This window comes from Enhydra lutris, unplaced genomic scaffold (assembly GCF_002288905.1).
Source record: "Enhydra lutris kenyoni isolate GAN:26980312 unplaced genomic scaffold, ASM228890v2 scaffoldscaffold42, whole genome shotgun sequence".
Taxonomy (NCBI): domain Eukaryota; kingdom Metazoa; phylum Chordata; class Mammalia; order Carnivora; family Mustelidae; genus Enhydra; species Enhydra lutris.
Window position 1 is genome coordinate 7,110,892 of NW_019154126.1, and position 25,527 is coordinate 7,136,418.

The window sequence follows — 25,527 nt, forward strand, 5'->3', positions numbered from 1 at the left end:
TATAGCAGCAATGTCCACAATAGCCAAACTATGGAAAGAACCTAGATATCCATCAACAGATGAATGGATAAAGAAGAGGTGGTATATATATACAATGTAATACTATGCAGCCTTCAAAAGAAATGAAATCTTGCCATTTGTGATGACGTGGATAGAACCAGAGGGTATTATGTCTAGCGAAATAAGTCAATCAGAGAAAGACAATTATCATATGGTCTCCCTGATATGATGAAGTGGAGATGCAATGTTGGGGGTTTGGAGGATAGGAAAAGAATAAATGAAACAAGATGGTATCAGGAGCGAGACAAACCATAAGAGACTCTTAATCTCACAAAACAAACCGAGAATTGCTGGGGGGATGGGGGTCAGGAGAGGGTGGTGGGGTTATGGACATTGGGGAGGATATGTGCTATGGTGAGTGCTGTGAAGTGTGTAAACCTGGCGATTCACAGACCTGTACCCCTGGGGCTAATAATACATTATATGTTTATAAAAAAATAAAAATAATTAAAATAAAAATAAAATTACCAAAAAAAGTCATTCTGCTCAACCCCACTGAAAATTTAACAAAACTATGAATTAGACCATGAAGAAAGCCTCAAGAAGTAACAATAACCACAACTAATGATCACAATGCAGTGAAATTAAAATCAATAGTTTCTAATTATTTAAAAACTAAAAAAAAAAAAAATTCTCATCACTACCACCAAAACCCCCACCCAATATCAACACACACACACACACACACACACACACACACACACACACACACACTTCTAAATTCAAGGATCAAAGAAATCTTAATAGAAATCAAAAATATTTGGAAGTGAATCGTAATGAAGTACTTGATAAGAAAACTTGGTTGGTCCAGGGTTCCATGCTCACCTTTCATTTCTGTAAGTATTTAAAAACACATTCATTTGAATGTCACATCCACTAATCTCACCATCTAAAGCTCCTGGTAGTAGATTCTATAACTTCAAGATTTCAAACTCATCCAGGGGATTACTCGTCAGCTGGGTAAAGGGAACTTCTATGTAAAACAGCTTAACATTTGTATCTGTCAGACATCCTGGAATCTCAGAGACTCAGGACCACTTTGCCCCAGATTGCCCACAAAGGTAGCAATGAATTGAAAACTGAATCCCAGATCTGTATAATATACTTGTGGTTTTGAATTCTCAAAAATGTCCCCACACCACCAAGTGCCTAGACCCAGACAGGAAAAAAACAAAAACAAACAAACAAACAGAAAAACCACAAAAAACAAAAGAAACAGTCTTGTTATCTTTCTTTACTAGTGAATGGATTTTTTTGTTGTTGTTCGATGTTCGAGTCTTCCCAGCCCTCTGAGCCACAGGAGGTATTTTTAAACTGACCAAATGTCTCTGAGCTTCAGTTTCCCCTCCTGTCTACTTAGGAACATAATGTTTATCCTTTAAGATCATTGACAGCATAATAAATACACTCAACAAAAAGTTATGGATATTATCTTATTTATCTTACTACCACGCTATGATTAAAGTGGATTTTATCAGACATTATAGATATGACAATTACTAGACCATATATATATATATATATATATATAAAACTTTTATTATCTATATAACTGTTATATGTATACAAACTTTGATCCATTGTATAGAAGTAATCACATTTAAAGATTATTTCTTATTTATAGAAAATTACAATAATATACACTCTCCCATATATCCATATGATTAGACAAAGCAAAAGTAAACACACTGGCAGTGAACACAGTAGTCTCAGTGTGAGACGTGGGGTCAGGAGGCCAGGGTTCTAGTCTTGTTTCTGTCATTCCAAGAAAGGCATAGCTTCTCTGGGCTGAATTTCCAGAACATAAAAATTAAAGGGGGGATTTCAATTATCACAAAGATCCTCTATATCGTTAACGGTCTCTGATTTTGTGTCTGCTCGATGTTTCCTGATGATTTATTTGGACAGTCCTAAATTATGTTTCATGAACTCTCAGCCTTCTGGTGTTTGTGACAAGATGATCTGATCACAACATGACGAGCTTGGAAAGAAATTTCGTTTCTATTTTATTTTTATCCAAGAGAAGTGAGAAAGGAAAAAAGAGGAAGACAAGCAACTCAGCGTTAAACAGGAAAATGATAACCATACACCCTGTATTTTGGAGTTTCTTTCTGCTGTTGGAAATTGTTTCACAGAGACCCTTCACTTCAATCTCAAAGTATTAAAAGAGATGCAGGGAGCGGCAACGAACTGAGGTACAGGCAAGGATGACACATGCTAAGATGGCATGGCTTTACTCCATGGTTACCACCAGCTACCACCAGCTAGTCTCATCTGCCTTCCACTGAAGGGATCTCCTGGGAGGAATCCCCACCAGAAGCAGCGTCCTCAATGGAGGCCATCCTTATAAATGGAGAAAATGGCAGGATAGCTTGCTATCTGAAACTTAACAGTTATCTGCTGGGTATGTTTCTACCACCCATAGGATCATCGGCTACCAAGGCCTCAATGACCATTTTCCATGACCATAACCCACCTGAATCTTGTTACCCTTACCAGGCTCCACGGGCATGTGGTTTTATTCTCTGTTCTCATTCCCCCATTGGGGTAGGAGAATTCCCACAGCATTCTGAAACTTGCTGCTGACCACATGCACCCACGGTAACTGCAGAGAACACCCAAAGAGGCCTTCAGGAAGAACAATGATACCAAATCCTATCAAGAACCTGTTGAACATCTAAACAGCTGGAACACTTGGCTACCTATGACAATAATAAAGCACTTTCACCGCCAAAAAATAAAGCCAAGAGATCACATAATATTTTCGGGTCTGAACTTATCGTCCATGCTCTACACTCACTTTCCGGCAGCCTTGTTCTACTTCTACTGTTCCCGAGGGCTGGGTTTGAGATTTCATCTTACAGATGTAGTTAAGAGGCCGCTCGCAGGCCCGATCTGCCCAGTACCCATCCTGTGGAAAGCAAAGAGAGGAAAAAAAAAATAGTGATTATCAGATATTTGACTCTGAGGCAGTTTTCTTGTAATTGGGCCTCAGGAAAGAAAAACAAAGATTGTTAAGAGAAAAATGGCATCTCTGAAAGGAAAGGTAAATTGACATTTTATAACTCAACAGCAAATTTGGTTCTGGCTACAAAGATGTGAAAGAGATTGAAGCTCCCCAATATGTTTTTATATTTTAACTATCCCTGCCACTGTGTAGAGGAATCTAGAAAGAAACTAAAAAAGCTTGTCAGCCTTTAAGTGGTGGTGCCAAAAGAAGGTGTACACACAGCCTTTCCTGTCGACTGTTTTCAAGTTAACCAAGTACATAGAAACTCATCCAGAAAATTCCCTCACCCAACACACCAAATTCGAAAACACACCTGAAACCAGTCACCTCTCCTCCCTTTTCCAGTTCATATTAATGAGTGTCCTCTTGGGTCTAAGGCTCTACCTCCCACTCTGCTTCAGATGGCACCTACTCCCCCTTCCTTAGAGACCTCACGTCAAAATGGCCTCTCTTTAAAAAAAAAAAAAAAAAAAAAAAAAAAAAAGGCCTCTCTTCTCCTTCACAAAACTACTAACCACCTTGAAAAATATTTTCTATATTGTCTGCCTCTGATTCCTCATTTCTCACTCAGTAACAACCCACTGCCATCTGGCACTCAACCTTCAGCCAGAGTAATATTTCTAAATTGAAAAATTGGTCTTGCCACTCCTGGACAAAGGCATATTTTCTCCACCTCAGCAGTTGCTAGTGTTCTTACCCACCCTTCCATCTCTAACTCTGGGCTTTTGGCCATATTGTCCTTCAGTTCTTCACAAGAATGATGCTTTCTGGTTTCCTCCACACTTCGGCCTACTCTTTCAATAGTTAACACTTACTTTTTTCTTAAGCTTTCAATTAATCACAATGAAAACAACCCCATGATGAAACAGAAGCTTATAACTACTGAACAGTAGGTTTGGGTCAGTCATTGTGCTTATTATATTCATTAACCCATTCCATCCTTATATCTACTATTAAGCTGGATACAGTTATTATGCCCATCTTATAAATGTGAAAATAGCCATGCATTAAAACCCAGCCTCTCAACCACCATGTTCATTACCCATTAGCGAAAGATATTTTGATCGTATTCTTCAGGCACGAGAGTTATATATAGGACATAGGCACAATTTTTTCAGATGTGACATCTCCATGTATCCTAAAAGAACACATGTAACCCTCCCAATACAGACTGCAGATTGTGGAACCCAGAACAGACCTAAGTACATCAACTCAGAGAAACAAGTCAAAATAGAACCAAAGCTCTCGTTTGCTCAGTCAAGCTCTATGTATTGCCCTTTAGAACTCAGCATAAGAACAGTATGAATATGGGTCACTGGTTAATTTCATCCTTGAACTGAAAGTTTCTCTCTATTGATTTTCTAGTCCTCTTGAAAATTTGACTTTGCTAAACAATTGAAATATAGATAGATCACCTAGACTAATACCAATCTAAATGATGATGTGTAGTGAGTGAGGCAGGAAGAAAAATATCCTCTGGCTTTTGCTAGATATCAGCAAATAAAGTTGCCTTACCTTGCCTTTCATTACAACGCAGTCTTCCTGCCTATTGTTTTCATGGCTTGGTTCCCCACGGAGCCATTTAGTAAATGTGACAGGGGTCCCATCACTCCACTCAAAATACATTTGAATCTTGATGTCATTTAAGCCAATCCATAACTCATCATTTGGCTCTAAACAGGAAGAAAGACACAAAAGTAATGTACATATGTTTTCTTTCCAAAAATCGGGAGGTTATCAGGAAAGGAAGGTCCCCTGCTTTATTAACAAAAGTTCTACTCCCTTAATATTATAACGAATAAAAGACCATCCTCTTGAGTGTTAATCTGAGACGTCAGCTACATTTAACATTGTCAATATTAGTTTAATTGCACAACGTACTATTAACATTGTGAATGCAACTTTATTCTTTTATTTTGGGGGTATAATATATCTCCTGGCAGTTGGTAAAACGAGTCTGAAGTTGGTCCTTCGTTATCCCCTATCTTGTGAAGCTCTTTTTTTGTTATAAATAACTTTCCATAACAACTGCACTCACAGTGTTAGAAATATGATAGCTAACTTATCTATTACTCTATTTGACTATTATTAAATCTCATGAATGTTTTAAAGTATTATTAAAAGCCACTTCTATTTTATTACTGTGTTGTGATTAACAACATTCTAGGTGTTTCTGTTAAAACTCAATATCTGCTTGGACAACTGAAAAAAATAAAATAAAATTTTTAAAAACTCACACAAAAAAGCTCAATATCTATAACAGGAGTGAGAACATACATAAACGGAGGGTTTGAGCTGTCTCTCCTGACATTTGGGACTTATTTATTAGTATATAAATATAAATGAATCTGTAACCATTTTCACCGGAAAATACCAGAAAAACTCAAATAACAAATAAAAGTTAAAACAGAAACAACCAGGTACAGATATAAAATGTGATCATTTTTTGTTTTATTCTATGAAGATTACTGACCTTACCTGAAGTTAGAATTCTAAAAATTCTAAGTATTATAACTAATGGGACAAAATTTAAGGCCCAAGTTTTCATAGCTAGAAACATACATATTTGCAAATTCAAAAAATGAAAGAATACACAATTCAATATCTATTTAATTTGTACTATTGGAAATTTCATCATGAATGACTGATTTATGTTCTTTAAATGGCAAAAATAAAACTACTTGTCAAAGGATTATAAAGATGATGTTGTAGTAGAAAATGAGGAAAATGCCACACTATATAGGAATTTCCCTAAATGGCTTCATCTCTTCCTCCTAAAGGTTGTCACTTAACTTTGCTTTTGGAGAAGTCCCTGACTGGCTCATTGCCAGCCCCAACAGATGTTTCCAGTGCCATGAGGCATGAATGACATTGCCAGGATGATCCCCTTTTCCTTTCACTTAATATGGCAGATCATGATCTTTTGGGCAGCAAATACAGGCTTCAAAATGACCTCACGTGTCCTTCCAGGATTTAGGTTCAAGACTAATAAAAACCTAAACCCTCAGGTCCCACAATTAAAATAAAGTATTAAGAGTTCCATGGGGTGCCTAGGTGGCTCAGTCATTAAGCCTCTGCCTTCGGCTCAGGTCATGATTCCAGGGTCCTGGGATTGAGCCCCACATCAGACTCTCTGCTCAGTGGGGAGCCTGCTCCCCACCCCGCTCCCGACCTGCCTCTCTACCTACTTGTGATCTCTGTCTGTCAAATAAATAAATAAAATCTTTTAAAAAAAAGAGTTCCCTATAAATATTTTTTCTCACTAAATTGTGCACCTCAGTCTAGTTTTTGTAATTCCTAAGCACAAGCTAGACTCTATAAAAATATATAATACACGAGTGTAAAAAGTTGTTAGCTCAATTGTTATGAGTCGGTTAGGGAAGCTGTCTTGCTTGAAGTAGTCATAACTTACATGTGTAAGTCCAAATTTCTCCACTGTATTTCCACAATTAATATAAAAATATTTTTAAAAGATACTATCTCAACTACCTAAAAAGTTTTTCTAGGCTTTTGATTTAGAAACAATAATTTTATAATTTTTTTAACTTTAGCAACATTATTTTCACTGTTTTAAATAAATAAGCTTTATCAATAATCAAAAAAGGGAATATTTCCCTAGCGAAAATTTATTAATTCTTCAGTTGAAGTTTAAAGCAATCTTTGCCAGAGGTGGTTCAAGATGGCTGCATAAGAAGACCCTGAACTAACCCTACAACAAATCTATAGATACAGGGGCGTCTGGGTGGCTCAGTGGGTTAAAGCCTCTGCCTTTGGCTCAGGTCATGATCCCAGGGTCCTGGAATCAAGCCCCGCATCAGGCTCTCTGCTCAGCAGGGAGCCTGCTTCCTCCTCTCTCTCTGCCTGCCTCTCTACGTACTTGTGATCTCTGTCTGTCAAATAAATAAATAAATCTTTAAAAAAAAAAAATCTATAGATACATATGGAACAATTCCCTCTGAAAGTAACCTGAGAATTAGCTGAACAACTGCTCTTCAACAAAGGATAAAAAGGCCATGCTGAGATGCGTAGCAGAAGCAGAGACCTAGTCTGGCTAAAAGCCCTACCAGGGTGTAGTGACCCACCATCAGGAGGGGTCTCATAAATGTGGACCTCCTTCCCAGCAAGTGAGGGGTTTGTTTCTCACATCAGGCACCCCAACTATTAGGATGTGTATTATAGATGAGTCCCCAAAATATCTAGTTTTGAAAACCAATGGGGCTTAAATCCAAGAGAACCAAAGGACTTAGGGAATAGAGATTCTACTCTTAAAGATCTGATATACAGACTCACTCACCCCAAGACCCAGAGCAAAAGCAGCAGTTTGGAAAGACCCTAGACCATATGCAATTGAGATTTATTTGCTAATCTTAAAAATTCTGCCAGGGGCGCCTGGGTGGCTCAGTGGGTTAAGCCTCTGCCTTTGGCTCAGGTCATGGTCTCAGGGTCCTGGGATCGAGCCCCACATTGGACTCTCTGTTCAGCAGAGAGCCTGCTTCCCCCTCTCTCTCTGCCTGCCTCTCTGCCTACTTGTGATCTCTCTCTCAGTCAAAAAATAAATAAATAAATAAATAAATAAATAAATAAAATCTGTCAAAGGGGCAAAAGTCTACTGGAACTATCTCCAGAGAAAACTGCAAAAAGGCACCATTTTTGTGTTCTTGCTCTAGTTTGCTAGTGGCGGCACTAGTGGGCACTATTTTTGCACTGTTGATCTAACCAGCTAGTGCCTACCCCACCACACTGATGCTGAAGCCCTGCCAGAGGCAGGTGAGGGCCTCACCCCCCAGGCCACTACTGCAGCCCCCCACAAACAGCAGGCAGCACTCCACCTCTCCACAGTTCTTCCAAGCACAGCCTACACAAGGGATGCCCCTTGAGTCCTGGGCTTCAGTAAGGTGGGACTATGTTTTGGGCCCCATTAAGTTTGAAACAATTGGAGAAACAATTCAAGAAACAACTAATGACTACCGCAAAGTTAAATGGTAAGGATCATTGCTCACATAGGGACACCATTCTAAGACTGAGAGAGATAGCTGTTTCACCTGACACATGGAATCAAACACAGAGAGTTAGACAAAATGAGGAAACAGAGAAATATGTTCCAAACAAACAAACAAACAAACAAACAAATCCAAGACAAAAATCCCAGAAAAAGTACTTAAGGAAATGGAGATAAGTAATTTACATGTAGAGAACAGTCCATCCCAAAACAGCTGAATATACATTCTTCTGAAGTGCACAAGGAATATTCTCCAAGATAGGTCATATTCTAGGCCACAAAATAAGTCTCAATAAATCTAAGAAGGCTGAAATCATATCAAGCTTCTTTTTCAAACACAGTGGTATGAAACCAGAAATCAACTACAAAAAGAAAACTGGAAAAATCATAAATAAGTTGTGATTTTAAGTCTGCTACTAAATAAATAAATAAATAAATTATGCTACTGTACAACCAATAAGTCACTGAAGAAATCAAAGAAGAAATAAAAAAAACCTTTAGAGAAATGAAATATAAATAAACATATCAAAATCCATGTGATTCAGCAAAAACATTCAAGAGGGAAGTTCATAGCAATACAGGCTTAAGATTCTCTCTCTCAGGACACCTGGGTGACTCAGTTGGTTTAGCGTCTGCCTTCAGCTTGGTTCATGATCCCAGGATCCTGGGATCGAGTCCCACATCAGGCTCCCTGCTCAGAGGGGAGCCTGCTTCTCCCTCTCCCTCTGCTGTTCCTGCTGCTTGTGCTCTCTCACCCTCTCTCTCTGACAAATAAATAAAAACTTTAAAAAAAAAAGACTCTCACTCTCCCTCTGCCCCTCCTCCATTTACACTTGCTCTCTCTCTCTAAAATAAAAATAAAATAAATCATATTAACATCTCAATAGAGACAGAAAAAATAATTGACAAAATCAATATCTATTTATGATAAAATCAGTCAGTTGGGAATAGACAGAATGTACCTTAACATAATAAAGGCCATATATGGTGAGTCCACAACTAACATATTCAATGGTGAAAAGCTGGAAGCTTTTCCCTTAAGAATAAGAAAAAGGAAAGGATGAACCCTTTTGCCATTTTTACTCAACATAATATTGGAAGTCCGAGCCAGAACTTAGGAACAAATAAGAAATAAAAGGCACCTAAATTAGAAAGGAAGAAATAAAATTATCACTATTTTCAATGACATGATTTTATAGACAACCCTAGAGAATCCACCAAAAAAACTGTTGAGACTAGAAAACAAATTCAATAAAGTTGCATGATACAAAATCAATATATAAAACTGTTTCTTTTTTATATACTAACAATGAACTATAAGAAAGAGAAATTAAGAAAACAATCCCATTTTCAATTGCATCAAAAACAATAAAATACATAGGAATAATTTAACCAAGAAAGTAAAAGACCTCTATACTTAAAATTATAAGACTTGATGAAAGAAATTGAAGAAAACACAAAGAGATAGATAGTCCATGCTCATGGATTGGAGAATTAATATTATAAAAGCATCCTGTTACTCAAAGCAATATACAGATTCAATGTAATCCCTATCAAAATATCAATGGCATTTTTCACAGAAATAGAACAAACCTAAAATTTGTATGGAACCACAAAAGATCCCAAAGAGCCAAAGTAATCTTGAGAAAGAACAAAGCTGAAGGTATCACACTCCCAGATTTCAAACTATATCACAAAGCCGAAATAATCAAAATAGCATGGTATCTGCATAAAAGCAGACACAGAACAGTGGAACAGAATAGACAGCCCAGAAATAAAACCACACATATATAATCAATTAATTTACAACAAAGATGGTAAGCATACAATGAGGAAAGGATACTCTCTTCAGTAAATGGTGTTAGGAAAACTGGAAGCCACTTACAAAAGAATGAAACAGGGCCACTATCTTACACCATACACAAATCAATTCAAAGTAAAGACTTAAATATAGGTCTGGAAGCCATAAAGCTCTGAGAAGAAATATAAGCAGTAAGTCCCTTGACATTATTCTTGGCAGTATGTTTTGAGATATGACTCTAAAGGCAATGGCAACAAAAGCAAAGGTAAACAAAAGACTACATCAACCTAAAAAGCTTCTGCATAGCAAAGGAAAGCATCAACAAACTGAAAAGACAACCTACTGAACAGAAGAAGATATTTGCAAACCGTATATTCATTAAGGGTTTATATCTAAACTATGTAAAGAATTCATACAGTTCCGTAACCAAAAAAGCAAAAAAACAAAACAACAACAACAAAACAAAACCAATCTGATTTAAAAATAGGCAGAGGATCTGAATAGACATTTTTCCAGAGAGTATATCCGTATGGCTAAAAGACACATGAAAAGATGCTCAAAACCACCAATCATCAGGGAAATACAAATCAAAACCATAATGAAATGTTACTTAACACCTGCCAGAATATGACTATTATCAAAAGGGCAAGAAATAACAAGTGTTGGCAGCAACATGGAAAAAAGGGAACCCTCCTGCGCGGTTGGTAGGAGCATAAATTGGTGTCACCACCTTGGAAAACAGTATGGAGGTTTCTCAACGAATTAAAAATAGAACTACCATATGATACAGTGATTCCGCTTCTGGGCATTTATCCAAAGGAAAAAAACACTAACTAAAAAGACATACGTGCCATCAATGTTCTTTGCAACATTATCTACAATAGCCAAGATATAGAAACAGCCTTAGTGTCTATCAATGGATGAAGAAATGAAGAAGATACTGCATATATATATATTCCAATCTGTACACACACATACATATTAGGATACTATAAAGCTGTAAAAAAGAATAAAATCTTTCCATTTGCAATGACACGGATGGACCTTGAGGACGTGATGCTCAGTGAACTAAATCAGAGAGAGACAGATACCATTTGATCTCACTTATATGTGAAATCTAAAAAGCAAAACAAATGAACAGACAAAACAAAACTCATAGATAGAACAGATTTGTGGTTGCCAGATGTAAAGGAGAGAGGGGGTGTTAAGGTGAGATGGGTGAGGGGGAAAAAGAGATAGGAACTTCAGGGGCACCTGGATGGTTCACTCAGTTAAGTGTTAGGTCACAATCTTGGGTCCTGGGATTAAGCCATGTGATGGGCTCCCCACTCAGTAGGGAGTCTGCTTATCCTTCTGCCCCTCCTCCCTCGTTTTTTTTCTCTCTCTCAAATAAATAAAATCTTTTTAAAAAAAGAAGTACAAACTTCCAGTGATAAAATTAATAAGTCGAGGAGTTGTAATGCGTAGCAGGGTGACCATAGTCAATATTGATAGCTAGGTATATTGTGGTGATCACTTTGCAGTTGTGGAATCATTACCTGAAACTAACAAAATGTATGTCAATTATACTTCAATAAATAAAGTCTACCTTTGTCAGCCAACTTCCCTATATAACCAGAGCAATAAACATACCAGCTTTTCCTATTACTATAACATGTTATAGAAAGTAAAGAAAATTTTGCACTTTGGCACTACAGCCCCTTAACTAATCTGGTCTCCAGTGATTCATTTGCAAACCTTATTACCTGCTGTAAGCATTGTGACTTGTATGCCATGATATTATTCAGACACATCAGTCCTGCTTATATTATTACCATCTGCTCTGAATTCTCCAGAATGGGTAAGCAGAGAATATAAGAAGTTGTTTACAGGCTGCCGCAGGCTATTATCAGGGTCTATTAAACCGAGGGAAGCACACAGAGGAGAAAGAATCCCATTTGGCACGGGTGTTAGATGTCCTGGTGTTTTGGGGTCTTTGCAACTGCTCTCTGCGACTACACTGCTAATTCCCGTCTATTTGTCAACTGTATTTTTCTTCTCCCCTCCTCCCCCCATCCTGACTCCTATCAATTTTCAAGCAATAAACGTCAGGAAGCCGTCCCCACCATCGCCACCATCCATTTCCTCTTGTTTTGCTGGCTGGAAACGAGCAGCTGTGGCTAGTCAGCAGGCTGGGGGGAAGGAGAAAATTATCATCATTTAACCAGCAGGTACCCCTGCTTACCAGTTAGCGCTCTGTTCCTCCTCGCCTGCCTCTTCTCCGGGAGGAGTTGTTCCTAGCTCGTTTTCCCTGGTTTTGTTTTGGGGGTTTTTTTGTTTTGTTTTGCTTTGCTTTGTTTTGTTTTTGATAGAACTGATTTTTGAAACCTTTACAAAATTTTGTTCAGTGCATTTTCTTTAGAACCTTTACGTACCTAAAATTGAGGCACACATTTCTTTAAAAGTTGGAGGCCAACAGCTAACCACCCCAATAAACTATCCCGTTTCTTCCACTGCTCAACACCGTAGCACCAGTAGCTAGGTTAATCAAGAAAATAAAGTCCGGAGTATGAGATGGTTCATTTAGAGATGTTTCTGGCCAGAGAAAATAGGGCATTAAAAAAGAAAATATATATGCACCACTACTTCTAATAAATGGAGTATTATTGACAAATCTAAGGTAGACTGCTCTGAATGCAGATTACATAGAGAAAAATATTTTTAAAACTGTCAATTGATTGCATATTAAAAGAAAAATAAGTCAAATCATCTCTTGAATAAAAATTCTTTAAATTTCGGGGTGCCTGGGTGGGTCAGTCAGTTCAGTGTTCAACTCATGATTTCAGCTCAGGTCATGATCTCAGAGTCCTGGGATCAAGCCCGGCATTGGGCTCCATGCTTAGTGAAGAATCTGTTTGGGATTCTCTCTCTCCCTCTGCCCCTCACCCCCATGCTCTCTCTCTCTCTCTCTCTTTCTCAAATAAATAAATAAAATATTTTTAAAATTCTTTAAATTCCTGAACAATTTTTACTTTTTATACATGATTAATATTTATTGTATACAGTAAATAATCTCATTAATTTTATTAAATTAAAATTATTAAATCATAACATTTGTGATTAAATGGATAATGATTAAATTCCAGAGATGGATGGAGAGTTGGGGAGAGGGAAGCATATTACTGTTGTAGGTTTCTCACCATATCCCAGTTGGGAGATGATAAAGTCAAATTCCTCGATGCTGTGGATGCTGGCTAGATCGCCACCTTCCTTCCGACATGCAGTCAAGGCATCTCTTTGGATTTTCTTTTCCTCTCTGTGAATCTTGTAGCAGTGACCTGCATATGGCCACCACTGACTTGGACAGTTAGTGGGCACATCGCTTTCTAGAGAAAAAAGAGTTTTAAAAATTATAACAAAATTTTCTATCATTTGATACACAAAACAATTCATAGTAAACATTTAAAGGTAATATTTATTTTTCTTTTTTGGCATGCATATTCATAAAAGATAAACTAGGTGCGGGCAGAAGAGCCACCAAAAACCCACAGAAACTACCAGAGCATGAGCTGGCCACCTGTGCCTTTGCATGGCCTCTGGCTTGCTCCTGCAAGACGGCGTATGACACTGTTGTGAGCAAAGGGATTTAGATTCAGAAGTCTTTTGAATTTGCCACAGGTCATGTGATCTTGGGCAAGTCACATGACAGGAACCAAAGGATCCGTATATGTAAAAACGTTTCACTAATATTGATAGCAATACTAATAGGAAGCTACTTATCCTCACTGTGTTCGTCTGGACTAGAAACCATTTGAGATAATGTTACTATAAATTACAAACACCACAATAATTATTATTAAGTCAATGAGTAATAGTGGCCAACATCCTAAGTATTGCTACTAGGAGCTAGGGTTAAATCTCATAAATCGTGACTTCATGTTGCAAAAATGAACTGTAATAGTAATGAGCTGGCGAAAGGGAAAGGAAAGATATTTGAGGGCAGAAACTCACGTTATTCATCCTTGTATGCCCTAGGACTGGCATGGGGGTTGGCACATGGCTGGTGTAATGAACGTAGGTCGAGAATATATATGGAATATGCAACAGCTTATCATTACCATTTATCAATACTCTTTTAAACTGCAAGTTAGCAATGCACCTTGCTTAAAGAGGGACTCTATAACCACATGAATGTTAATTTATACATGTTTGGTAGTGAATGTACTCAGCATGCTACCTTAGCAAATGCTCAGTATGGTAAATGTGTGTTATTTAATGAATCCCTTAAAGCCCTTTTTCCCTATAGACCAGGACTGTCTGCCACATGTTTGAGTCCCAGATTCTGTTTACAGGAGTCATGTAAGTAAACGGTCACCCATGATGACCAAGCACTGCATTATCATCGTAGAAAACATGCACATGCTTAAAAAATCCCAGCCCCTCAATACAGTATAGATATTCTACACTTCTACGTTACATTAAAAAAAAAAAATTTACTATAACTCTGGAGCCCTCTGGTGGGATATTTTGATCTTGCTACCTGGGATGCTGAAAATAATGTCAGTAAGTGCAGAGGCCTTCAAAAACTGAACCGGTGACCTTTAAAAATATCTTAAAACATGAAGACAGCCAAGGAAAAGGAGTTCCAAGGGGCAGCCAGAAAAGATCTCTCATTCCTGTGGAGCAACACTGTCTAACAGAGATACGGTGTAAGTCACGAATGAGAATCACATACATGGTTTTAAATTTGCTGGCAGCTGTGTTAAATAAAAATAAAAAGAAACAGGCACATTTAATTTTAATAATTTATTTTATTTAACCCAGTATACCCCAAATATTATCATTTCAACATGTAATCAATAAAAAAGAAGTCACGAGATATTTTTACTCGTTTGTGTGGGAAGTCTTGGAAAGGCCATATGCATTTTACACACTTAGAGCACATTTCAGGTCAAACTAGTCCCACTTCATGCTCTCAGTGGCCACTTGTGGTTGTGTGCTCATGTGACAGTGTGGTTCTAGGATCCCAGGAATTATGGCAAACAGGGTAGCATTGCAGGGACCAACAGGGTAGGTAGAACACTTGCCCCAGGGGGTCACCAGTCATGTGCACTGCATAATTTTAACTCTCACAGGATTTTCCTCTGTGGTTTATTTGAGTTTATAGATAAGATAGAATGATTCATCTAGGAAATACAGAGAAATTCAAAACCCCATGTCAAGTGAAGGTTAGCAAGTGAAATGAGGTGGGGCATAGTAGAGAAATTAGGCTAATTTATGGAATGCTTGACAGTATGAACACATTTTCACAGGCAAAACAGGTATTAATATTTCCCATTACAGATGAGAAACCCAAAACTGGGAGTTAAGTAACAAGGCTAAGTTCCAGAATTCTGCTTCCTGTACCAGGGAAGCTATTTAAAAAAGCATTCTCATCTCCCCCTACATGGTAATTCCAAATTTTCTAAAGGAGAATTGTATGCCTTTTTCCAAGGATAAAGAATTATACATTTTCTCCTATGGGAGGAATAGAGAAGATGAAGTACAAAATGATTTAGGTCTCCCAGACACATGTTTCCAGTCATAATATCATCAAACACAAGAACCAGGACGATTGTCTGTATCCACTGGAGATCATGACCATTTCTGTCTCTATTAAAATTGCAAATACAGACCTGTACCCCTGGGACAAATAATACATTATATGTTAATAAATATTTTAAAAATTGCAAATACACCTACTCTTTGGTCTAGCAACTCCACTTCTGGGAATGATCACACACATGAAATGACATGTGTATAAAATTATTCACTGTAGGATTGTTTGTAAATAAAAAATCAGAAGAAAATTGAAGGTCCATCAATAGGTGACTGGTCAAAAATATACATGGTCTCTCTCTAATGTCTATTGTGAGTCATAAAAATAAACCCAAAAGCTATTTTTGTACCATTATGGAAATATGTCCACATTTTTTTATCTGAAAAAGGTGAAGAAGATATGTATTGGGTGCTGCCATTTGTATAAAGCAGACAGAAATAATCATAAACATATTTGTTGATATATTTATAGACTAACCAGATAAAGATAAACACCCAGAAACAGTTATTTATCAGGGACGAGAACTAGGTGTTAGAGGTTAAGAGGTAGAAGGAAAATACTATTATTTTCTATCACTTTATAAATTTTGATTTTCCAACTATGTCAATCATATCTTAAAGTCAACTTTTTTTTTAACTTTAGAAGTCAAGGAGAGAAGTCAAGAATGCCGTACTGTCAGATTTCACAAGCAGAATACACACATACATACATACATCCCTCTGAAGTATTAAGTGTCTCTCCAAAAACAGCTGATAGTGAAAAAAATGTGGGTTGTCTGCTTTTTGTCAATTTGAAAAAAGGGTGCATTCTTGCGTTAGTAACTTAATTCTTCTATAAAATTATAAGAGAGAGCATAATTGACTTCTTTCCCCAGAGTCTAGCCAATATATAAAATTCAGTTAGTATTTTTGGATGTTTTGTCCCATTTCTGTGAAGACTTCCACTGAAGACGCTAAACTTACGGCACGAGAGCCCAGATAAATCCTTAAATAGCCAGAATATAATAAAAACATCCTTTGCAGATATTTATTTCCTAGTTTGGATTCCTGTTTTGTCACATGTGCAAGTTTTATATATCCTCTAAATATCCTCTTCCTCATCGAGAATGTGTGAATAATAATGCCTTGCTCATAGGGCTGCTATGAGGCTAGAATTCTTATTTATGTTCTTTTGAAGTCTTTGTACATGCCTGTACACCACAGCACACTCAGGAAATGTTGGTGACCATTACTAATAACCAACAAAAAGAAATTCCGTAGGACTATGACTAAGTTTACTCCATAAATTATCAACACAACCTGTCATTTCATACAGTTATGCTTGTCTATAATTTTCTTCTTTCAATTAAAATATCTTCTACACTTCAGACCAAATAGATAACTTACCAGAGGGAATCACAAAAGGATTCAAACTTGTGTTGCCCTTTTTACAAATATAGCCTAGTCTCTGAACACATTCCAGATTTTCCCATTTAGCGTTTTTCCCAGGATTTAGTGACACACAGCTTTTTCCAGGTTCTGTTGATGGACTTCCTTTGGGGAAGAGAAAAAATCAAAGTGGGATTATTATGGTAGTGCGAGCAGTTAGCCCCCAAAACCTCACAACTTCATCCCTGGGATTTAATTGGATCCCATTCTGTCTCTGGCTTCATATTCACCAATAAATCTTTACTGACTGCAGTGCAAAAGACACGTTGAGTATCTATTTCTTTTCTTATCGTTGGGTCGTTCTAGTGTCTAAAATGTTGATTATACAAGTTCACTTCTTTGAAATAACTCATTTCACAATATTGACAATAAAGCTAGACTTTATAATCCCAAACAATCTTCACATTGGGTTTTGTTATGTATAATCAATCTAGAAGTAACTAACAAAATGCAAAACACACAATGTTCTAAACCAACCATATTAAATATTGTAAATACCTACCAAAAACCTACATAAGGCTAACTGCGAGGAGCGAACTAGAGAATTTCTGAACATGGTAAAACTTCCTCCAACTGGAGAGAGGAGATGGAAGAGGAAGACAGCAAAGAGGAGAAAGACTAGGGAAGGGGAGCTTGAGAAGCAACAGGGCATAGGAAACACTGATAAAGTCCACCCCAAACTCAGACTCTTCCTCAGGATTTTCAACCGAGCCCACTGAAGATTTTTAACCACTAACCCATCATCCCATATCTTCCTGAAAATTGATAAAAGAACCAGATAAAGTCAACTTTGGGGGGCGCCTGCTTTCGGCTCAGGTCATGATCTCAGGGTCCTGAAATCGAGCCCCGCATCAGGCTCTTTGCTCAGCAGGGAGCCTGCTTCCCCTTCTCTCTCTGCCTGCCTCTCTGCCTTCTTATGATCTCTCTCTGTCAAAAAAATAAATAAAATCTTTTTTAAAAAGTCACCTTTGGGAATGCAATGGATACATTAATGCCCAAATTTCTCATGCCTTTTCACTAGTTAATACAGGATTTTAAAACCAGTGTTCTGAAAACTAGCGCCATCTCTCACCTGAAGACAGGTTGATGAGCCACCTTTTGTTAATGACTCTGTTTTGTGACCTCTGACATGTATATAACCTGGACCTGGACCTCACTTTGCCTTCCTGCTAGATGGGAACCATATCTCCTGCTCCATAAAGTTTTGTCAACATTTTTTGAAAGTTTTGGAAGAGCATACAGTGAAAAACACTGCCAATGATAAGGACTTAAATATATCAATTAGTTGTCTTTAAATGGCTACCATAGATATAGATTTGAGTTCACACTTCTCCGGCATTTGTGTAAAATATCCTCACTTTAAATGTGAATGTATTTTAATAGATGTATTTCTTGGTAAGTACACAACTGAATGCTTAATCAAGTATTTCATGCAATAACAGCTTCTAATATTCCACAAGGTTTCTGATTCTAGTTTGAAGAAACTCTCCAGAGAGTTTCAGATTATTTCAGAAGGTGATTTAACCTTGTACCTCTTATTTCTCAGGAATTTGGTTTAATAAGAGAGGACATTTCTTTTCCTTTCTCATCAATATTCTAATTTCATTCCTCATTTCACTGCAGTTCGACCCCCAATTTTCTCACTGAACCCTTAGAATGCAAGTGGTTGAGTATTACAATAATTATTCCAAAATTGCATAATAAATAAAGTGACCTGCCAAACATGCAATAATTCAGCAGCAAAAAATAAACTCTAGTTCCTTAAAAAAATCATTATTATTTAATGCTCTGATTGAGCCCAACTGGCATTCTCTAATTTAATTTGACTGAGTGGGCAGACAAATCAAATCCTCACCCACGAGAAAGACATCTCATATTCCTCTACTGTAATGTTTAGTTCCCATAATGTAGAGGAAAACAAAGCTGACTCTAGTGACAGTCCTGTTAGTATGCACTGAAGGAATGCATTGGATGTGGAATTTCATAGGAAAAGCACATCAGTTTAAACCAAAATATATCCTCTAAACTTTCCCTTTTGTGTTTTGGCATCTATTCTGAGCTAGCTAGCTAGCTTGCTTCTTCTTATTTTCAAAATTTTCATTTTCTTTAAATACCATAAATTAGTAACATAGAAGAGAGTTTAGTTTCCTAAGCCCAATGCAAAAACCATTCAGTGGCTTTTAAGAAAGATGTCTGACCATATGGAGAAACAACTACATCAGTATTTTCTCATAGCAGAATTAGTAAATGAGAATGTGACCCATCATTTTCCACACCCATGCAGACACTAGTAATCATTAATTATTATATTCTTTGCTAATAAACCAACATTAGTATGGGGTGGGATTGGAAGTGGGGGTGGGGAGTTCTGAATCACACTCCACAGAGCACCTCAAGCACAAAAGTGCTAATGAATTATTATGCTAGCATGGAATATTATCATCTATGTCTGAAATACCATTTTAATCCAACTCTATTAGATTAACAACAGAAGAAAATGATGGTAAGCTCCTTATAACAATGACAGAAAAATAAAAATATCTCAGGGCTCAAGACAATGAGAAATTGTCCAGCCCTAAATAATTCATATTCACTTAAATTCACAGTATGTGTGTGTGTAAATGTAAATAAATACATATACAATCTTTGAATATACTATATAGCATTATATAGTATATATACACATACATCTCATAAGTATAAATTTCATATATAAGCACTTTCAACTGGAACATTGTAGAATTTGAAAATTTGATTTTGAATATAATAGCTAGCAAATCAAGGATATTCAGAGAATGTGTACTTTAACAGAGTCCTGTATTGATTTGTGTCATAACTCTGCCAGACAAATCTCTAACCCGGGAAGCAGTATAACTTTATGGTTTTATGATATGCAAATCTAGTTGGCAGATTTCAAAGGAATGTGAGAAATAGACTATATTTGGTAAAGTCTCCCAATTCTTTTCTTTGAGCTCCCCATGTGAGATGATGAAGATCACTATGGTATCCAGATAAATTAAATCTTGATGTATTTATCCACAGACAAGCTGGGCCCTACCTGGCAACCAGTTCAAATACCGGAATGGACTGCCACTGCTCCACTGCCATCCAGTGTTGAAACTCAGGCTGTTAAGTCCAATCCAGAGTCCTGAGGTCAAGGAACTGGTTAATCCTATGGAACAAAAGCAAAACCAAACAACAAACAAAAACCAAAACTGACATTTGGAAAACACAATGGAATTGAATTCAGAATTAAGTGCTTGGATCAAAATGTATTAGAGAGAAGTAAAAAAAAAAAAGCCTAATATTTCTCCTTGGATTCTCCTAAGGTAAGTACAACTACTACCTCCATTGGCAGATAAAGAAACAGAGAAAGAAACAGAGAAACAAAGAAAGCCCAAGAAAGATTCTTAGTGAGCTCTAGTAAGATTCTTGCTACGCTTCTAATCCAGATATGACCAGGCTTCGACCCTATCATCTTGGAATACTCCTATAGGATAGTAGGAGTGTGCTTTTAATTTGGATAAGACTCTATCAACAAAAAATAATTTTACTTCATTTTAGAGTACAAATAAGATTTTTTAAAAGATTTTGTTAATTTGTTTGAGAGTCCACAAATGAGCAGCAGGAGGGACAAGCAGACTCCTTGATGAGCCCAGAGCCCTACATGGGCTCCAACTCACGACCCTGAGACCATGACCTGAGCAGAAATAAAGAGTCAGACATTTAACCAACTGAGCCACCCAGGTGCTCCTACAGTACAAATAGGATTTATTATGAAAAACATTCCAAGTTTTCTATCATAAAATGTTTAATAAACATTTCAATCTCTCATTCTCATAAGTTATTACCTAATCTTCCATAACTTAGTCTACGAATTTTATCTCATGACATTTTTTAAAAATCAATTTTTCTTTTTATTAATATTTTACTTAAAGTCTAAGTGAAATTCTTTGGCTAACATGAACAACACTTTGTTTAGGCACTTCATAAATCATAATTACAATATTTCAAACTCTGTGTGGTTGGGGGGGTTGGTTTGGTGGAGGTTAGTGTAGAATTAAAAAACAAGCCACATGGACATTTGCCCTGTGGTGTCAAACACTCTGATTTCTTACCTACCTATACTTTTAAAAAACAGATTCTTTGTTCTCTCTACCTTGTTTTTAGTTGATTTAAGAGGACCACAGAGGAGAGGGAAAAGTAAATGGGAAGGAATCAGATAGGGAGAAAAACCATGATAGACTCTGGACTCCAGGACACAAACTGAGGGTTATAGAAGGAAGGGGGTGGAGAGATGGGGTAACAGAGTGATGAGTATTAAGGAGGGCACATGTGGTGATGAGCACTGGGTGTTATAGGAATCGAACACTACATCAAAAACTAATGATGTACTATATACTGGCAAGTTGAACATAATAAAAAAACGGGGGGTGCATAAAAAGCAAAACTATCCTTTGTCTGAAGTAAAATACCAAACTTAAGTTGGTATTCTTGTCAATGGCGAGAATTACCACTTACTCTATTCAGCCTACTGTGTGTGTCCATTTAATCCCACAAACTATGATAGGTGTCTCGTGACACCAAAACCCAGACTCTACAGTTCTTACGTAACCAACTGAGCTATCTCAAAGTCACTAACATTTTCCCCAATTTCTCATTAGCTCACATATGCATATATTCATGTCACCAATTCAAATGAATGGAGGTCACAGCGACTCAGTGCCAAATAATCAGATCTCACATTTATTGCATCCACTTCCATTAAAGGGCAGATGATGGTCTTAGAGGTCACGGGGCCTGAATGTTACACTCAGTACATTCAGAATCTGGAAGCGAGGCACTCACAAAGGGCGGTCCAAATACCCACTTGTTGATTAGGTTGATATTGATTAGGTATGTTGATGCTTAATAAACTGAACTGAATTCGATACTGGAATTACTTACTGAAAAGTAAACCCTATTGTGTGATTTCTTTAAACAAAGTAATAAAATAATGATGGGATGAAATTAAATACTGGAATGTAAAAATCAGTGAAAATTAATTCAGATCCACTCATTTTTATCAGATGTTCTAGAAAAATCGTTTGAGTTAGCACAGTTCTTACAGACGGGTGCTTTATGTACCTTGGGAGGTATCTAGTCCAATCTCTTCATTTTACAGAGGAAGAAATTAAAGACAGAGAGATTAAGAAACATGGGGAGAGGCAGAGGATTAGCAGATCAGGTTCAATGTGGTTTCTCCAGTGGATTCAATCCCAGTTTGAATTAATTTTGCCTGTGAGTTATTACTATAATATGTTTTCTAGATAACTTTAAATGTCATAGCACTTTTAAATAAACAACAATGAACCAGACAGCTATTTCTGATACGTGTCATTCCTCTCCAAACAAAAGTCCATGCCGGAACTCACTCCTAACACCTGTGAAGACTCAGCTTTGGGTTCTCCAAAGTTGGAATCTCAAAAAAATAGAAATGTTTATTGTAAACTCTACCAAGGGGATGAGATTATCAAAAGGGTAAGTCTTTGTATTTCTAAAGTCTTAAATCTCTGGGATGAGCATCACCAAGTATGACTGCATTTATTTAAAATAATATTAATGTGATAAAAATGCATTCATATGAAATTAATTTTATAATTATTTATCTTATCAATGGTCACCTTTTATTTTTTACATATAGTTATTAAAACTATTTGAGTACTATACTATTTAGTCACTTTAGGATAAATTAATCAACTAAAAAGTTCTGTCCTATCTCATTTATGTAATAGGTAACTTATGATGTTTCAAGTGGAAATACTTGTCTACTACTCTGTACCTTAGAAATGTCATTCTGGGATCAGTGTCACACTGACACTACATTTTATGTTAGTAATTACTCCATTAAATACTATTGAACACAATGACTTTTTTCATAAATTACTTAAAGTTGTAGTCACCTGACTAATAATCTCTATACATAGAGAGGGGTAAACTAGAGACAAAGATGCTGAAAATAGCATTTCACAAATGCTTAATATAGCTATTCCCCCAAATCAAATACTTTTGTATTTTAAAAAATTTATTCGTTAAGAAAATAAACATTTATAAGTTTTCAAAACTATAAGTAATTCACTGACTATAGAAAGAATTAAAGTAGATTTTTTTTGATTGCTGAAATTACTGTGTTTAGCATAACAAAGCAAAGCAGATAGCTTCTTAAAGGAATTATCTGTCCTCTGACATCCCTCGTCTGCTCTAGGTACTTGTAGGCTTATTTTGAAGAATTGAATTAATAAATACTTCTTAAACCAGGGCCTAACACATAATCTGTGCCCAATAAAAATGAGCTATTATTATTATTATTACTATTACAACTACTCCTCCTCTATGTTGAATGAGGTTGGCAAAAAGTATGATTAGAAACAAAATTCAAGTTTTGTGTTAAATATATCCTCACTTAAAGCAAATGAGCACCATCCACAAATTTCTTCCTCTGATGTGCTTTTGTAATGTCATAGAGAGACCAAGAGTTTTTTTTTTTTAGCATTATAACACAAAATATCAATTTCACAGGCAGAACTTTTTAATTCTTGCTTTTTCTGCACGTATTGTCTGAAACGGCTATGCACCTACTTTCAAACCTAGTTATAACAGAAGATGTACTTGGGTCCAACGTTGCCCTTTGCTTTCCTCTGTTCCGCATTGTGGTCCAATTCACTGTCCAGCCAACATCAAAAACAATCAGGGTAGCAAGCCAGCTTTCACTTCCCACATCTTATTTCAGTTCTGTAAATCCTAATCCCACACATGATGTAGTTATAACTCTGATTTAGGAATTGAGGATTAAATAGCTTCCCAACATTTTGGGGGTAGAAACAGAAGTGAGGATGATGCAATGACCGTGAATGATGTAAGAAGTCGCCGCTGGGCAGACACTAACCCCTGCAGTCAACAGGGAATCAGAGTGTGGGTTTAGACTAAGTTAACCAGGACAAGGAGTGGCTCACAACTAAATTAAGGTTCTCTTTAGTGCTTTGGGGACCACCAGATCCTCACTTAGTTCGTGAATGTGACCCGGGCAGTTCCATTCTAACTATTTTCTGAACAGGAGGCATTAGGCAACTTTCTAGCTTCTCCCTGTTATTTCTTCTGTAAAGTGGAGAAAATAGTGTTCATTTAGGAGGTTGGTGTGAGCTTTAAAAATAAAGCCCAGGGGTGCCTGGGTGGCTCAGTGGGTTAAGCCTCTGCCTTCAGCTCAGGTCATGGTCTCAGGGTCCCCGGATCGAGCCCTGCATCGGGCTCTCTGCTCAGCAGGGAGCCTGCTTCCCCTACTCTCTCTGCCTGCCTCTCTGCCTACTTGTGATCTCTCTCTCCCTGTCAAATAAATAAATAAAATCTTTAAAAAAAAAAGAAAGAAAGAAAGAAAGCCCAGTGTCTGATACACAGCAGCTGATCAATAAATGACAGCTAAATGGAACTGAGTCATAAAAATGGTTTACATCTTTTTATAAAAAAAGAATATTTACATTGCTCACAATTCTCACATAGAATAAATCTTATTTTAAAAAGATAACTATTTATGGCATTTTTTTTATTTTAGTGGCATATTTTCCCAAAGAAGGTAGATCACAATCCTTTACTCACACCATTATTTTCTAGATTCTTCCCCCACTACATCCCAATAAATCCTGAAAGTCATGAATATCTTCCCTCCAAAAACCAAACCTCTGCTTAACTTTATGAATTCCCCTATAGGCTTTTTTCCCCCTAATGCATGATATTTTTTACTTAAAGAAAAGCAGGAAATACTGCAGATCTTGTTAATGAAATCATTCTTAACCAGATTTCAGTTAAAATTTGCTGACTAGAATTCCAGAGGCTTGGATAAGTTTCAAATGTGTATCTGAGGTGAACTCAGCCTCGGAATCTCTTAGGGCTTGTTTGCACTCTTGAGGGACACAATGATAACACTGGCTGATTAGGAAAGCATTTCCTGCAGTCCCAGCTGGAGCTGCTGTACTGCCCACATCACCCCTTTCCTCTAGGCAGCTGCTGAAGGTAGGTAAAAAGTAACCTGGGTTCTCTCCTGTGGCTTCCAGAAAGCCAGGAAACAAGAAACTTGGAAAGTCTGGAAGAGTCAACTTGAAAACTTGGAAAGAGTCAAGATAATACAACCCACAAATAGATTCCTTTAAAAAAAAAAGAAAAGCCAACTGAAACCATTTCAACTTTTTTTTTTAAGTTTTAATTTTAATACATTACCCTCTGCTCATCACCATAATTGCCCTCCTTGACCCCCATCACCTGTTTCCCCTCACCCCCCATTCTCCTCCCCTCTGGTGACCAGCAGTGTGTTCTCTATAGTTAAAGTCTGTTTCTTGGTTTGTCTCTTCCTCTCTCCCTCTCTCTCTCTCTCTCTCTCTCTGTGTCTTTCTTTGCCCTTTGCTTGTTTGTTTTGTTTCCTAGACTCCACATCTCAGTGAAATCCTATGGTATTCGTCTTCCTGTAACTGACTTAGAAACTATTCAACTTTCATAGAACTTTCTCTCACTCATGCCGGCACGCCCAGAAAACACCTGGGTAGTCTTGAGTCATCTTTTCTCTTCCTTGATCATCTATAGGAATTCAGTTTTATCTCTTTCTGTGATTTCCATCCTGATTTTTAG

At 37.0% G+C, this 25,527-nt stretch overlaps 1 protein-coding gene across 2 annotated transcripts in view; it reads right to left on the reverse strand.

Annotated features, from left to right (window-relative positions):
- Nucleotides 1-25,527, reverse strand: part of LOC111155528 (mannose receptor C-type 1) — a 101,218-nt gene that overhangs the window by 52,100 nt on the left and 23,591 nt on the right. For both annotated transcript variants that reach the window (XM_022515699.1, XM_022515698.1), the window contains 5 exons: nucleotides 19,934-20,047; nucleotides 16,834-16,980; nucleotides 13,050-13,235; nucleotides 4,586-4,743; nucleotides 2,861-2,971 (listed from right to left, as the gene is read on the reverse strand). In XM_022515699.1, the coding sequence (XP_022371407.1) occupies nucleotides 2,861-2,971; nucleotides 4,586-4,743; nucleotides 13,050-13,235; nucleotides 16,834-16,980; nucleotides 19,934-20,047 (716 nt within the window). The remainder of the gene's footprint in view (nucleotides 1-2,860; nucleotides 2,972-4,585; nucleotides 4,744-13,049; nucleotides 13,236-16,833; nucleotides 16,981-19,933; nucleotides 20,048-25,527) is intronic.